This window comes from Chanodichthys erythropterus, chromosome 10 (assembly GCF_024489055.1).
Source record: "Chanodichthys erythropterus isolate Z2021 chromosome 10, ASM2448905v1, whole genome shotgun sequence".
NCBI classification, from domain to species: Eukaryota; Metazoa; Chordata; class Actinopteri; order Cypriniformes; family Xenocyprididae; genus Chanodichthys; species Chanodichthys erythropterus.
The window spans coordinates 10,083,438-10,100,144 of NC_090230.1; the positions used below are offsets into that span (position 1 = coordinate 10,083,438).

Sequence of the window (16,707 nt, forward strand, 5' to 3'; positions counted from 1 at the left end):
AGTACTATTCATTTTAGGGCTCCCCTGCCTTCAAAATCCCAGTTAACCCCTGACTATTGGGCTGCTGGGATTTTTGCAATGTGAGCATTGTATACTATATGGAATTACAATGTAATTAATGTTGCTCATCTTTGTCTATTTCAGTGCATTATTTGAAGTGAACTGTTTGATAATATTAGTGATTCTCATTTCTTTATCACAAAACGCTAACACTGACACCATTCTGGAGAGAAATTGGCTATATCGCTCTCTTTTAACCTGTCTCTTTTTCTATTGTTTTGGTACTTTTTGCACTGTTGATATCACAATATTGATATTTTATGTCCAACAATAGCTTGCTCAGTATTCATTAAAGCCTGACAACTGTTTTTAAACCTAATCTTTTTTTTATACATTATGATTTAAAATGCTGATGAGTGTACTGAAATAACTTTTTCATTTTTTCAAATATGTAATAGTCTTTCCTTATTTTTTTGGAAGTAGATACATTTTATCATTGATAAGTAATATGTTTTAAAAAGTCACAATTAAAACATGCTGGAGGGCATAGATATTTGTCATTCTTTCTTATAAACAGCAAAAGAGAATGTGAATTACAGTATGTAAGTTTAAACACAGTGTTTATTATAAGGGAGGTAGAATCCGCAGCTCAGTAGTCATGAGTACTTTTAAATAAGCTACACATTTACTCTTACTCAAGTGTTTTTTCAGTACTCTTTCCATCCCTGTTTATATGCCCTTTGTACTAACATCGAGCAATGTCTTGTGAAGCCATTGTATGTTCAACGTCTACTAGCGCAGGGCTAATTATAAACGTAATTACCGAGCACTAATTCACTGCCTGATTCATCCATGGCTCCTTTGGATTGCAAGTTTGCAGTCGCTGCTAATGCTAGGGCTAACCTGCCAGCGGTCTGACTTTGAGAAAGCACTACAGTCTCCGTTATCAAACCCTATTACTGAAATACTGTGTGGTCAGCATACACTTATCATGTTTGATCAACGTGGTAAACCGAGTCGCCCCCAGCGGTGTCACATTCTGCCCTATCTCACAAAATTAACGCTTAGAAAATAAACATGGCGGTGATAGGTCGCCGAGTCAAGCTTTGAATTGACAATCGGTGCAGCTAATGCACAGACTGCAAATACAAAGCACCTGAGGAGAGACTGAGAGAAAGGAACAATGAAGGAATGAGGGAAAGAAAAAAGAGAGAGAAAACGAGCACTAGCAAGACTGCGTTATAAATATTTCAAGCGCAAGACGTGTGGTGCTGGCTACCCTTGAGGTAACCGATTGATTGTTACTCTGCACTTTGATACCCAGGGAAGGCAAGTCTAAACCAACTCAACACGACTGCAGTAAAACAGTGTTACAGTGAACAAGCTACAGCTAAAAACAGACTAGCTGAACGTTTGAAACCACAGCTTGCTTGCTTTTTCATCCTTTCATCCTTCAGACCATATCAGTATGATTGTGTGTGCAAGATGGCACAATGATCACCACAATATCGAAATTTTCAGTCAGGAAACTCAGGATTTTCTTCAGATCTTTCAGAGTTCAAAGCGCAACAATTAAACAATATCATTGCAGACATGGAAAAGCTAATTGTTACTAAGCTAAAGAAATTTTTAATTGTGAATTTGCAGTTTATGTGCTTCGATGAAAGAGCAATAAAACTCATTTAGCTGGGTTGTAATATGTTGACTTGTATGACAAAACTAAATTTCCCATAATTCTGCGTGGCAGCATAAAGGGCTTTTCACAACAACATGAATGTTCAGCATGAAAATTTGGTCTGATTTGGTCTGATTGTTCAGACCACTTTGTAAAAAAAAACTGTTGAGTTGATGGCATGCAAATGTTCATGTCAGTCTGAACAGACACATTAGCAGCCTTGTATTCAAATTAAATTATTTATGGCACTGAATATTCACACCAAATGTTCATCATGATGAAAAAATGAAGGGGGAGGGATGGCTGAATGAATGCTTGCAATCGATTGTAAAAAAAAAAAAAAAAAAAAAAAGAGGGGGTATTTCACCGAAAGATCAAGTTATGACATTATTGAAAATTACATAGTTACAAAAAAAAAAATAAATAATAATAATAATAATAATAATAAAAAAGGATGGAAAATGCATCAATGAATCATTCACAATAAGTTCCATAAAAAAACATAAAGTACCAATTATACACCAAATGTACATTCAGTACTCACTGTATGCACAGCCATAGACTTCCACTCTGAGGCCCATCCATCCCCCGGGACTCCAATCCACCGGCAAGAACCGCAGAAAACGTGTTCTTATGGAGTGTGAGAGTTTGTGGTGAACAATTACGTCGGAATTTGTGTTTCCAGGGAAAGTCTGCAGGAAAAAATATATGTTTGCACAACAGAAACCTATGCAAGTTTTGGCCTTGGTATGTGTACTTCATGTGTTCATGAGTTAATATACTAATATGTCAAACGAGGCGAGGTATACGAAGTATATAAGTATAAGTATATATAATTTTCAGACACATTTTTGTTTGCAAAGAAATAAAAATTGCACATTTGTATTTTGTTAGCATGAATTAAGGCCTTCCGAAATTCGCATGCGAAATTTTCGCACGTTAAAAAATAAATTCGACCTCACATTATGTCAATCACGTTTGCACACTGCCTCCGAAACTTTCGTTCGTCAAAAAAATATTCGGATCAGGTTCGATTTTCTGTGTTTTTCGTATCCGTGGCACGCATTTTGAGAGACGTTTTGACAATCCAGAGCCACCATACGCGAACGCAAAAATCCCGATTGCCATCTGACAAGTTGATCCACGTTGCATACAGCACAAAACAGCAGCACTGAATGACAAACAATGTGAGGAATACAAAGAGACTGAATATAAAGACAGATTGTGCCAGTAGCAAAGCATCAAACTGAGCCACTGACATCCTGAAGTAAACTTTGAAACATTCTGGATAATCACGCAGCTCCTTGATGAGGTGAACTCTCCTTTCTCTCTATGCAATCTCGAAATTGGATGGACCCAATATTTCCTCTTTTTAAGGAGAGAGGACAACTAAATCATGCTCACTGCTTGAAGACTTCATTTTGTATTGTTTTGCGATTTTTTTCCCCCGCAACGCATTCATTAATACGCATTGGACTCAGTGTGCAAGGTCTCTGTGCGTGACAAATTTTTAGGATTACGAATACGAAAAAACGCATGCGAAAATTTCGGACTCAGTGTGCAAAGGCCTTTAATCTCAATTAGCATGTATGTTTGACTCACAGAAACTCTTCTAGAGTTAAACCTTTTTTCCCCTGCCAGATGGAAGGCCTTTGTCGAGGTGTAGTCAATTTTACCATTGTTCAGCTAATTATCACGAGTAATTTCACTAGGAATCTACATAGAGAATTTCAAGCTATATGCAAATTTTTCTTAATGTGACCACACCTTAATACTAATGTGTTACTAGCTCTCCTACATCTATTTACAATCTTTGCTGTAGTGAAGTCTTAGTAAACATTTTGATTAAGACATTTTTTCAGTGATTAATGTGCAATTGTTAGCAGTGTGTACAAGGTTTGGCTAGTTAACATGTGATGGTACGTGCCATAAATTCATCATTTTATTTCTTCATTGACTGGCCTGATAGTAGCTTGTGAAGGTAGCCTCCCAAGTGGCATGTGAAAGTCTAAAGACTTACATTGAGATGACTGGGAATGCTAACAGTTTTTTAACCATCTTAATGGAAACTAGCATATAGGTTTACCTCAAAGAAACTCTTCCAAAGTCAGAGAGTTGATTATCTTTACATAGAGCTGAACTTTTGCCAAGCTGCATTTACCTAAGATTTAAAAAAACTAACACAAAAAGTTAGCGGGGAGCCTCTGGCAGCGTTAGTTTCTTTAAGCTGCACTCAAAGCGTCAATGCTAATCTAAAGCTCCAGTTTTAGAATAGCTGGGGGTCCTACCTCCAGCTGTAGTGCCTTCCAGAAAAATGGCACGACCGGGAGGCACCTACCGCACTTTAAAAATGTTCCACGTCTTTTAATCTTCCACTCATTAAAATGTTTCACACCTTCAAAGACTTCCATTAAATTCCGTTCTCAAACTAATCAGCACCTTTTTTTTTTCCTCCTGCTGGGTGGAAGATAAAAGAACCGAACATTAAACCATCATTGAACAAAAAAAGTAAAATAAAAAAAGTTGTAACGAGACGAGTTAGCCATACAAAATATATACACCACCTCCGCTTCCACCTCCTCCTCCTGCTCCCTGTTTGTTTAGTTCCAATCATTACATTAGCAGGAATCCAAGCTTTCTTAATGAGAGATGACAGAGAAGGCAAGTAAGATCTCAGTAATGTTTCGCCCCAGCTCTCTTTGAGCCGCCGCTAAATAAGAACGCCGGGGAATGATGGAGCTTTGAAATGACTACTATTGATTCAGAAGAGGAGGGTGAAGCCCATTTGTTTGCCTGTAAGTGTGGAGGCAATGCAACCGCTGTCTCTTGTGGTGCAAGGGCTGCACCAATCGATTCCAAAGTTGTCAAAATAAAACTATCAACAAAAAAACAAAAAAAAACAAAAAAAAGCATAATTCAAGCTGGGAAGACAAGGATTTTAGCTGCACTGCCAGTGACCGGTGAGGTCAGGAGACCATGAAATAAGTTTTGGCAGGGATATAAAGTCACGTCACTCAAGATAGGTGGTGTATTTAATCTTAGTTTGGGCGTTTAAGTGAAATTCAAGTCGGTAATTAAAATTTGAACATTTCTTGGGTGGCTGGTTTTGGATGGGAAGCGTGTGCCGACAGTGTCTGACAGTGCAGGGAAGGATGTGTTAATTTATCCTAGTAAATTATTATGACTTAGTTAAAGACATAGATGCTTAATGATTATGGGTGTGAATGCATTTTATTCCGGTCATAAAAGCCCCCCTGATCCACATTATCTGGAAAGCTTTTACAGTGCTTATTGCCCTGACTGAAGTACTAATGCATTATAAATATAATAAAAGTCTGGATTATTTATAAGAGTACTTGGATAACTCACCCCTATGTTGTCCTCTTGTCTGAACTGCTTCCAAGCTTTTCCTGTGTCACTGTACAGCAACATGTAACTCGTAACCCAATCAGGGCTCCCGAAACGACCCTGGGTTGCCACAGCTGTGACCTCGACCCTTTCTCGCAGGTCCACCTGTAGCCATCGTAGCCTGTCTGTTCGTTCTGGAGCCCAGCCGCCACCTCCTAACACAAGAACAGAAGGGTTGTAATGTAACCAAGCTGAGGTACAACCCACAAAAAAAATTATTTAAAAAATTTTAGCTGTCAAACTGTGTTGAAAGTTCAAAAAAAGTGTAATTTCTGTGCTATGGCGATGTCACATCAGACTTTAACTGAACATTTATTTCGCTACACAAAAAAAGCTTAATGGTGACTACTAAGTGACTACTTGTGTATATATTTCAATTGGTTTGCTTGAAGTGAACTCTTAAAGGACTATTAAAAAAAAAAAAAAAAAACACAGTTTGAAACTGATGGCTCATATCAACTGCCAAAATGTATATTTACAGTAGAATTTATGCATGTTGAGTTATTTCAAACCACCCTACGAATATGGCCAAAAAGAAATTGTCATAGAAGTGACTGAAACACAAAGTCTATTATGAACATGAGCTGACTCATTAAAGAAACCTATCATTCTAACTGAAATGATTCCCTAAAATTATTCAGAATTCCCAACACGTCTTGAGAGAGAATAGCATGTTTTATTTTTATATCAGCTTACTCGCACAACACAATATTACTAAGTAATGCAACATTCTGTCATGCTACAGTGCTATTTACAGTATATAAGCTAGCATACTACTGATAGAACGACTTTACAGCTACTGCCATGCTAGTGAAAAATGCTACATTTGCAGCATTGCTTCTTTGGGCTAATTTCTCAACACTGTAGTTAATTAAGAAACATTCCTTCATTAACAAAAGATAAACTTTTAATTAAAGGCAGAAAAGGTATTTGAAGCACTTAGCATCCAGCCAAGCCTCAACTTCAGACAAGCCTGCCAAGCGAGCTTCTTTTAAGCCTGTCTGTTCACACTAATTAGCTCAGCAAATCTAACTTACATTGGCACTGCATCTATTAAAAGGCAAAGCAAATAGACAACAAACTCAGCGCTAGTCTTAGCACAGAGAACCGCTCTAATAACACGACCACACCAAGCCACAGAGGTAGGTGTCACATGGGGGTCCCTGTCGCTGTCAGGCAGTAATTCACTTTTTGGTCTGCTTTTGACCCGTACGTAAACTGAATTACAATCCAATTGACTCTAAAAGGCCAGGTCATGCTTGCTAATACTCTGTCACAAGTCGTACTGGATATGTATCCCTGCAGTGGCATATCAAATGACAGAATTTCATTTTCTGAATACAATGGATTACTGAAAGGACTCCAGCATTAGCTAGACTTAAGTTTGTAAAATGTATGGTCTGACCATGGTTTTTGACATGCAAATAGCTTTCTTTGAAATACCTTAAAGTCTTAAAGTACCATGCAAATGTCATGTTATATCATGGTTCTTGATGTAGTACTGTCTAAATTAATGGTTTGTATTTAAATGACGTTGTTGAATGTTTCCACAAAATTATTAAATAAATATAATCTCATGTAAAACAGTATATGACAATCAAAACTTCCCATTTTATATAATAATTTAACATTACCAAAAAAAAAAAAAAAAAAAACTGAAAACATTGGGTTACGTATAGTGGGATTACTCACCATCTCTTCTGTTGAGTTTGGCAAAATATGGTGACTGACTGTCGGAGAAAGATGAGGAGCTTTGGAACGATGTGGGAGGAAGAGCAGAGACCAGTGGCCCATTGCAGTGATCTAGAACAGCAGGAAACACAGATTAGCAAATCAAATTTGACATTCATGGTTTGCGAATGATTCCATTTTGGCATGGAATGCCCACTTTTCATAAACCAATGAGCTCCCAATGGATAACGGATCAAGTTCCGTCCTTCATTATTTTCCCCATTGTGTATTCAGTTTCTCTCAAAAATACATCACCCTACAGTAATAAAATGGCTTGTGAATGTTGCAAAACTAGTGAGCGTGATTGTTAACACCCTCAACCTTGGCTGAAGATACCAGTTAATGAACCAGAAGAAAGCAGTCTGCGGTACTCACAGGGGTAAACTTCATTCATCCAGTCAAAAAAGGAACTTTCAGCATCCATTCCCCAGCTTAACGTGCCGAGCAAGATAATGACGAGAAAGAATGAGCAGAAAGGAGAGAGAGTGAGAAATCTGACAACGGCTCTCATTTCAATGTTTGAGAAAGCCGCACCGATTTCTCAGCTAATTAACCTTTCAAACGCTTCCTGAATGAGCCTGACATCAAATAGCATCACTCACAGAATTGCAAATGTATTTCAGACCGGGCAAAAGGTGAGATGGGGAGATGAGAGGGAGAAAGAGAGAGATAAAGAGATGGAAAGACATGAAATAGAGAGTATCCGGGTAAGGTCGTAGGAAGGAGAGAGGCCGGTAGCTAGATGTGGCCCCATCTCCTCTCTTACAACGGCTTTGAGAGTCGGAGATACCTGAGCAAATTATTCAAAAAGAAACGTCCTCTTCTGGCTCAATGGTATATAGAGCTTGGGAAAAACATTCCCTAATAAACAGGGAACCTTTGAAGCAGATGAAGCCATTTAAAAACCCGCCCCATGATGCATTTTTCAACAGGGGGTCTCTCTTGCTGGCTATCTCTCTATCTTTTCCACTGTACGTGTGTAAAGTGAGCAAATTGAGCATGTGATCTTTCTGAAACTCATAAATATGAATGATAGGAATGACTGACAGGGGCTTTCTCTTCTCCTTGTGGTGACGGTTGTGTGGAGGATATCAGTAGTATTGCCTCCACCAGCAGAAAGAGATCAGATTAGATTTTTCCTTGAGCAAAAGGGAAGTGAGATGGACCTAGTGGCTGCCTAGCACCTGATCCTCTTATGGTACAAGAGACAGGATTCAGCACAACCATAAGCCAGAAGCTTCCTTCCTTGAGATGTTTGTGCTTGCAAATGACACAAAGCTCTCTTGTGGCATTTTATGGACAGGAATGTGTATAACCCTTTTGAGGGGGTGGGAAAAAGCCATGCATTTGAAATCAAGCGGGATTTCAGAAAACACAACTGGATCCTACAATGGTCAATGTTGCGGCAAACTTAAAAATGTTCTTAACTTTCGGTTAGATGCCAGGATGCAATTTTCAAAAGGTTTCTCCTTCTACAACCTTGTGATATGCTATCCCCTTTGAAACAAACTGATTCATCTTAATAAACTACAAATCTATTTCTTAATGGTGTCCATGTTAGAGCTGCAGCAACTTTTGGTTGCATGACTGAGCACCCGTTGACCCTTGAACTACTACTTTTACTATATTCTTGCAATGCACATTGCCGTTTAAAGCCAATGAGTCCACAGCATTCTCTTATTCAAACTCTGGTAAGTGTACTGACTCTATGGAAATCCACAATTTTTATTCAAAACTGCATTGTTTCAACCTTTTAGGTTTCTCATTAGGTTGAAGAGGATGAGGTTAATGAATGAAAAAGGGCTGAATGAAATTTGTGGATACCAGGAGGCTGTCAGAGATTGCTGTGGATCAGTTAGTTCCAGATGTAATTGTGCACTGCAAATAAGAGGAAGGTTTTGAGAAAGTGAACAAAAGTTGCTGCAACATACTTAGCACTGAATGTCCTGTACTTAGCTTGCACTGTAAAAAATGACCGTGATTTTAACAGTAAAAGACTGTATAAATGCTGCGGTGAAAAACTGTCAATTGGTTTACAGAAAGTTTCCGTACTATATACGGTGAATAACTGTAATAGATCTAACGGTACATTTAATGTAATTTTACAGTAAAATACAGTTAAATTCACAATTTTTGGAAGTGAAAAATAACAATTCATTGTAAAATTTACAGTGAAAAACTGTAAATTGACATTCCCACAATTCCCTGCTTGACACTTCACATTTGATATATTTCCGTTGAAATAACTCTGTTTCTTCTTAGTTTTTCTAATTTTTTTCTAATCAGTTATGTACATTAGGGTTTTATGTTACATCTAATTGTGTTAAATTAATGTTTATTGCATTTTTAAAATTTCATGCATGTTACCATGATGGTGTTTAGTGTGTGTGTGAATGACACTGTGTGCTCCTTCTATACATTAGTATTGTCCTTCTCAGCTTGTGGAAAATCTGCTTGTGATGAACTTTGATTCATCATGTGACTCTTATCACCACTGTGTTTGGTGACTGTCAGTGTATTATAAAGGTACATAACAGATATTAGTACTTCATTAGGTTGGTAAATTAAAATTATATCAGTTAATGAAATACGTTATTTTACCGTAAATTTAACAGATTTATTTTTTTTTGACGTTGCTACTGTATTTTTTACGTTAAAGTTCTGGCAACCACAGCTGCCGTTTTTTTACCGTAAATTTTACTGGGATTTTTTTACAGTGTGGGTTGGATATGCACTCTTTTTCTACAATTTATCCATGAAAACAATCAACCACATGGGCTTGACTGGAACCAATACTGTATCTCTCATATGAGCATAATTTAATGTGTCTTGAGCATATATATATATATATATATATATTAAATGCTCCATCATGGCTCCAAATGAGTCCAAAAAGTCCAAAAAGTGAGCAGCTTTTTAGCACAGATTTCTTTATCCTTCAAATGTTTCCCAGAGGAAAAAAAAATTATATATGTAAATATGTATAAAATTTATATATATATATATATATATATATATATATATATATATATATATATATATATATATATATATATATATATATATATATATATATATATATATTTACCTCTGGGAAACATTCAAAGGATAAAGAAATCTGTGCTAAAAAGCTGCTCACTTTTTGGACTTTTTGGACTCATTTGGAGCCATGATAGAGCAGTAGGTACTGGAGCAGTTGGAACTGCATACATACATATTGAGAAGAGTTATATAACAGAAGTGTTCTCAGTCATGGGTCAACGTTTTTCCTAGAAGATCTTTATCTTGGAAGTAGGGGCAAGAGATTTAAACAAAAGTCTCTTTTGCTCTCCATTTACAGAAACATTTGAAAAATTGAGAGATTTTTCTTTCCTATGTCTACAAAAAGCTAATCAAGTAACCAAAATCTACAGTTCGTTTTTATAAAATCATGCCTATTTTGACTCTTTAATGTTTGAATTTATGCCAATCATCAGAATGCCAAAAAATAATTTATTCTAATCAAATACAATGACCTGATTGCTGCATACATAATTGGTTAATCATGCTAATATTAATCTCAGTTTAGCTTAGTAATTAGTGTAAATGAAGTGTACTCATGTATGCATGTAATTAATAAAATTGTTTAACGAATCAAGAACAGTGCTCACTTTTTTTATATAGCAATTCATAACAAGAATGAAAGCCAAGGGATGTTAGCGCACACCCAGGGCTGCTTGTTGAACTGTAGAAAACATTGTTTTTCCTATATTTGACAAACACAATACGCATAATTGTTTCTACCGGGATCAGATGGATGCTCGGTATGAATGCGAAGACAGGGTTGGAAGGGTGGGGGAGATTAAATTTTTATGTTTACCTTGGAAATTCTCCTAGTCAGCACTGCCAGTTCTACTGACATATGCATGCTGCGAAATTAATGTTTATGGGAGGAAAACAACTCAGCAGCACTGGTATTAGCTTGAGGATAGGTCGCCTAATTTGCCGTTTTGCTTGCTAGACAGTCGAACGGTGTAAAATATTATTATTGTAAGAAAGACGTGGTTGTTGTTTAGAAATGTTTACAGAGACAAGCTCTCAGAATCATAAAAACATCCTTTAGACATTACCAACTCAGTTCTCTACTGTTTTCTGTTTAAGAGTCAAAGCTTTTAAGCAAATGCAGTTTGGAAAGACATGTATGAGGCTATTAACGTAGCCAAGAATCCATCCAAGAAATAGCAGAGAGCCGTTTTGAGCTGTACCTCCCCCCCATCCCCCGTGCAGTATTCATACGCTTTATTAGACGTAAAAGCAGCCTGGTGCAAACCCAGCACGACAGTCCATTTTTCCTGACCCCAGCTGCTTTTAAGAGTCCACACCTTTAATGGAATCTCTGGATGTCCCAGTGCATCTGCGCTGTGACAGAACATGTGATTTCTAATGCAGTTTTAAAGAAGCTTTTCCCCACATTGAATTGAGTCTGGTGCCTCTAACAAACTTTTCCATTGGAGGCATTAAGAGGGAGAGGAGGGGTGGAGAAAACGCCGAATGCCTGGACATCTGTGAATGGACACCTACATCCTGTAGAAAGTGTGAAACACTCATTTAAATCCTGTTGGAGAGTTTGCACGCTCTCGAAGTGTCCCAGATTTCTTTGTACACAGAACACAATCCATCCTCTGTGGATTAAAGCTTTCTTCTTTTTTTACCAAAACTTTTTTTTCTTTTTTTTTTTTCTTTACCAAACACTAGTTAGTAAGCCAAAGTCTTTGACATTCAAAAGAAGACAACTGCACAATGTTATGAGAATTTTTGTGTTTACAAATATTGTTATTGAACTTTTTAGCAGTACACACAAAAATAAAGGCTCTAGATAGAGCAAAAAAAGCCAGCGATGTTAGGCAGTAAATTTGTTAAATGACACAATAAAATAAAGAAATAAAAGATTACTAAACCATAAAAAAATGAACATTTAATCTATATCTATATACAAGAACGTTACACTTTTTAATTAGCTAAACTCTTTCATATTGAATTAAAATAAAAACCATATTAAAATTAAAACAAAAGGTTACTAAACAGTAAAATAAGTAAAACAAAATAAACATTTAATCCAGCTCCATATTTCTGTAGAATATTACCCAAGGGATGTTAGAATAAAAAATAATAATAATAAATGTTGCATAAATTACACACTTTGGGCCCTATAATACACCAAGACGCAAGGCGGAGCGCAAGTGTGTTTGCTAGTTTGCGTCCGGCGCCGTTCGCGTTTTCCCGTTCAGCGCCACGTCCTAAATTAGTAAATGCAGTTGTGCCAGTTAGTGCGCCCCTGGGCGTGCTGGTCTAAAATAGAGGTGTGTTCAGGTGCATTGCCGGCGCATTGCTATTTTAAGGAGCTGAAAATAGACTGTGCCATAGACCAACTCAAACCTGGTCTAAAGTCTAAAGTCAATGGCGTAATATTTTTTTTGTTAGAGCGCGTTGGTAGAAACTGCGCCTCTGGGCGCGTCCACAGTGCGCATTGACTTTGCTTATTACACACAGGGATGCGCATCACACAAACATGCCAAATATTAAAAACAAAAGAATTACAGTGTAAAAGAATATTATTGTGTAGGCTACATAAATATAAAAATGTAATGATGAATAGTCATTGTGTGTATTAGAATTAGGCTACCTATTTTCAATTCAGCCTATTACTACTTATAACGGACACAATCACTGCTAATTCATCCCACGCCTTCTTCACCTCGGGAAGCTTTGGTGGATTCCTGCTTGTCCCGTAGATGATTTGCTCGCGCGCTTTAACTTCGCGCACAAGCAGATCGGTTTCTTCGCTTGAAAAGCGTTCAGCTTTTCCGCCAACAAATTCCGCCATGTAAATAGCAATCCGCCATGGTGCGAGCGCATCTCGCTCTTAAAGGGAATGGGAGATGACACTCTGATTGGTTTATTGAACGTTACACCCATTACTCATTAAGAGAATAGGGACAACCCATTTAAAATGCACCCCGGCGCACGGACCGTTTTTCCGTCGTTAAAATAGCAAAAGTGGAATTGGACACGCCCTGAGTGCACCTGCGCCGTGCGCTTTACACTTTGCGTTTAGATCGTTAAAATAGGGCCCTTTAGCTTTAAACAATCCTAAACCCAATATACTGATCTGAAGAACCTATAAAAACTTTTTAAATTTCCAAAGCACCATATAGCCAACTCAAAACTCCTATCCAGTAAAAAAATACTCCCTAAAATTATCATTCTATACCCCTCTTCTTGTTATCTGATGCTCAATTACCATTCTCAACACATTTAAGTAGTTTAAGAATTGCCGGATCATTCCTGAGCCTTGTGAGAGGAGTTTAATCTTGCATGGGAAGATAAAAACGAGACCAACATCTGTGTAGATTAAGCAACAAAAGGATTCGGCCTTGTTTGTGCAATTTTTGATTGTCCTAAAGATGCCATGGCCAATCAAACCACACACACACACACACACACACACACACACACACACACACACACACACACACACACACACACACACACACTATAAATATAGAAATATAGAAATCTTTTGTAACATTATAAATGTCTTACACACACACACACATATATTATATACATATATACACACACATATATATTTATATATAAAATATGCTAAATAATAGATTATAGATACTCACCAAGCACCAAATCGGCATTTGGCTAATGTTGTGAGAACATGAATGTGGACAAATATTAATAGTGCTTGGAACAGTTGACGGGCCAGTGCTGCATGGTCACGAAAGTTTAAGCCTTGCCAATTTAAATATTCAAGCGCAAGAAGACGTAAAAGATCCAAAGCACATGCCCAGAAAGCAGCGTCTGACACAAATACTGCATTGAGCTCTCTTCCAGCTCTTCCTCCGCTTGAAAGGACAATATAAATTCAAAACAAATTCATAAACATAGTTGGATATGTCTTACTGTAAGTGCATGTAAATAGCTGAGAAAGAAAACGCATGTGTACAGTGTCAGTAGCCCAGGTATAGGCAACTTTCTAAATAGGAAAACTACTCCTACTTATGAATGGGAGAAAGTGCAACACCCAATATGGCGAATATGCCCCAGCTTCCAATTGAAAGAGCCAATCGATGATTAGTAAAGTCATTGCGTCTCTGCAGCTGCCATTAGAAGCTCTGGTTGCTTTAGAAACAGGCAGCGCTCTCAGACTCGCACTCATGACTGCGCCTGCGCATTGGCTGGTCTAGCAAGAAAAACAAGCTTTTTTTAAACACTATTTGAACATAAGAAACAAGCCTTATGAGACTGTTGTTGTCAGAAGAATGCTTTTTCACAAGATGTAATATAAGACTAAGTAGTCTCCTGAATGTGTCTGTGAAGTTTCAGATCAAAATACTCCATAGATTTTTTTTTTTATTAATTTTTTTAACTGCCTATTTTGGGGCATCATTAACTATGCACTGATTTTGGCTGCGCCGCCCCTTTAAATGGCATGCTCCCTGCCACACAAGCTCTCGACTATATTACAGTGCATTTAAAAAGTTCACACAGCTAATATAACCCTCAAATGGATCTTTACAAGATGTTCGTCATGCATGCTGTATGCATGCGTCGGATCATGTGAGTATAGTGTTTATTTGGATGTTTACATTTGATTCTTTTGATACGTTTGAGGCTATGCTTTGTGGCTAATGGCTAATTCTACACTATTGGAGAGATTTATAAAGAATGAAGTTGTGTTTATGCAAAATAGCGACGGCTCTTGTCTCCGTGAATACAGTAAGATACGATGGTAACTTTAACCACATTTAACAGTACATTAGCAACATGCTAATAAAACATTTTCCGCTGTTGTTCTTGCTGGCTTACCTTGTCTGTGCACAGATCCAGACGTTAATACTGCCTTTCCTTGTCTAATGCCTTGAACATGAGCTGGCATATGCAAATATTGGGGGCGTACATATTAATGATCCCGACTGTTACGTAACAGTCGTTGTTATGTTGAGATCTGCGTGTTTTCCGGAAGTCTTTTAAACAAATGAGATTTATATAAGAAGGAGGAAGCAATGGGGTTTGAAACCCAATGTATGTCTTTTCCGTGTACTGAACTCAATTTTTGATTCTAGGGCACCTTTAAATGACTTGTCTTAAAGGGACTTTGATGTCGTTCTTGGAGTGCCGCTGTCCTGTAGAGTTTAACTCGAAGCCTAATCAAACACACCTGAACAAGCTAATCAAAGTCTTCAGGATAATTAAGGCTACAGACAGTTTTTTTTTTTTTTTTTCAGGGATGGAGCTAAACTCTGTAGGACAGCAGCCCTCCAGGACTGATGTTGCCTATCCCTGCAGTAGCCTATATTGGATCCATGCAGGTCTTAAAGTGACAGCAACCTATTAGTCCTGCTAATGTCTGTGTCATTAATGCTAATCAAACAACAAAAGACAAAGAGAAAATCACTCACTGCTCATCCAAATAACTTTTTAAAAACTTTAATAAGGATTAATCTATGTTTCACGAGTTCACACTTACACATAAGTCTGATAAATTAATTGGTAAATGTATTGGGCGTGCTGTATTGGGCGGAAAGAGGGCTCCGAGCTCGGTATTTGGCCTGAACACAGATTATATATGGGGCATCCAAAGGGAGACTTCCTTCCTTCATTCCTTCCATCCATTCATCCAAAGAGAAAACACTAATAGTAATAATATTTACAAAAATAATTAAATAAATAAATAAAATGATAAAAAATATTTACAAAACCATTTATCATCCTTTTACAACAGCATTTTACATTCAGACATGCCCCATTTACAGCACCACCTCAGACCTCTGTGCCCTATCGCACAGCATTTTGGGTAATTAAAAAGACTGGGGCCACGTTTCTGCCCCCCTCTTCAAGCTTGGCATTTAGCGCTGACCTGATTTTACAAGCGGTTGCCCATGGCAGCGAGGGCTGATGTAATAGAGGAAAATGAAAGAGAGGCTATTATTTAAACCTGACAGAGACACAGAGAGACTCTTCACTTCCATTGTAACACTCCAAGCTCACCTCGGCAGGTGGAACACAACGAAAAGAGCATGACAAAGCCTGGGTAATTTACCGTCACCTATTTAACTGCACATTCGATAGCAAGATGAGGCCATTACCATACGTGGTATTTGGGAGTTTTAAACAAGAAATATCAATACAGTCATTATTTAGATACCCTCATGTTGTTCTAAACCTGTATGCCAATCTATGTAATTTCTGAGTAAATAATGACAGAATTACACAGTGTACAACATTTTTTTAAATAGAAAACAAACCTGAAATCCGCCTACTGTCATACACGGTTTTTAAGAGTTTATGCTGAGAATTGAATCAGATCTTGATTGATTTGGAGTCAACTCAGAGATGTTTGAATGCAGTTCATGCTGGGAGTATGTACAGTACATGTATCGACTGACTCTTCAATGCAAGAAAAAGTAACACTTTCCTTGAATAACAACTTAGGCTTGGTCTGTATATCACACAAACCTATTTGATGACCTCGGATGTGCACCTAAATCATAAGGATGGGCGACTTTTATGATGTTTTTTGGAGCTTGAGTGTGATAAATGAGTGATTATAATAATAATAATAATAATAATAATAATAATAATAATAATAAACACAGTATGAGTGATAATTGAGTGATGATAATAATAATGATAATAATAATAATTATTGTTGTTGTCATAAATACACAAAAATAAATGAAATATAAATAAAATAATAAAATAATTTACAATCTATATGTACACAATTTATACAATTATAGAATTAAAAAAAAACTAATATATATTTATTAGGGGTGTGACGAGATCTCGTGTTTCTCGTAGAGGTGAAAAGTAGTCTTGTGATATTGCCATGACAAAGT

At 37.2% G+C, this 16,707-nt stretch overlaps 1 protein-coding gene across 1 annotated transcript in view; it reads right to left on the bottom strand.

Annotated features, from left to right (window-relative positions):
* The window catches only part of cntnap5b (contactin associated protein family member 5b), a 104,620-nt gene that overhangs the window by 57,180 nt on the left and 30,733 nt on the right, over positions 1 to 16,707 (bottom strand). Inside the window, exons 2-4 of the mRNA XM_067398577.1 lie at positions 6,776 to 6,886; positions 5,045 to 5,238; positions 2,220 to 2,367 (exon numbers count right to left, since the gene is read on the bottom strand). Coding sequence (XP_067254678.1) covers positions 2,220 to 2,367; positions 5,045 to 5,238; positions 6,776 to 6,886 — 453 coding nt within the window. The remainder of the gene's footprint in view (positions 1 to 2,219; positions 2,368 to 5,044; positions 5,239 to 6,775; positions 6,887 to 16,707) is intronic.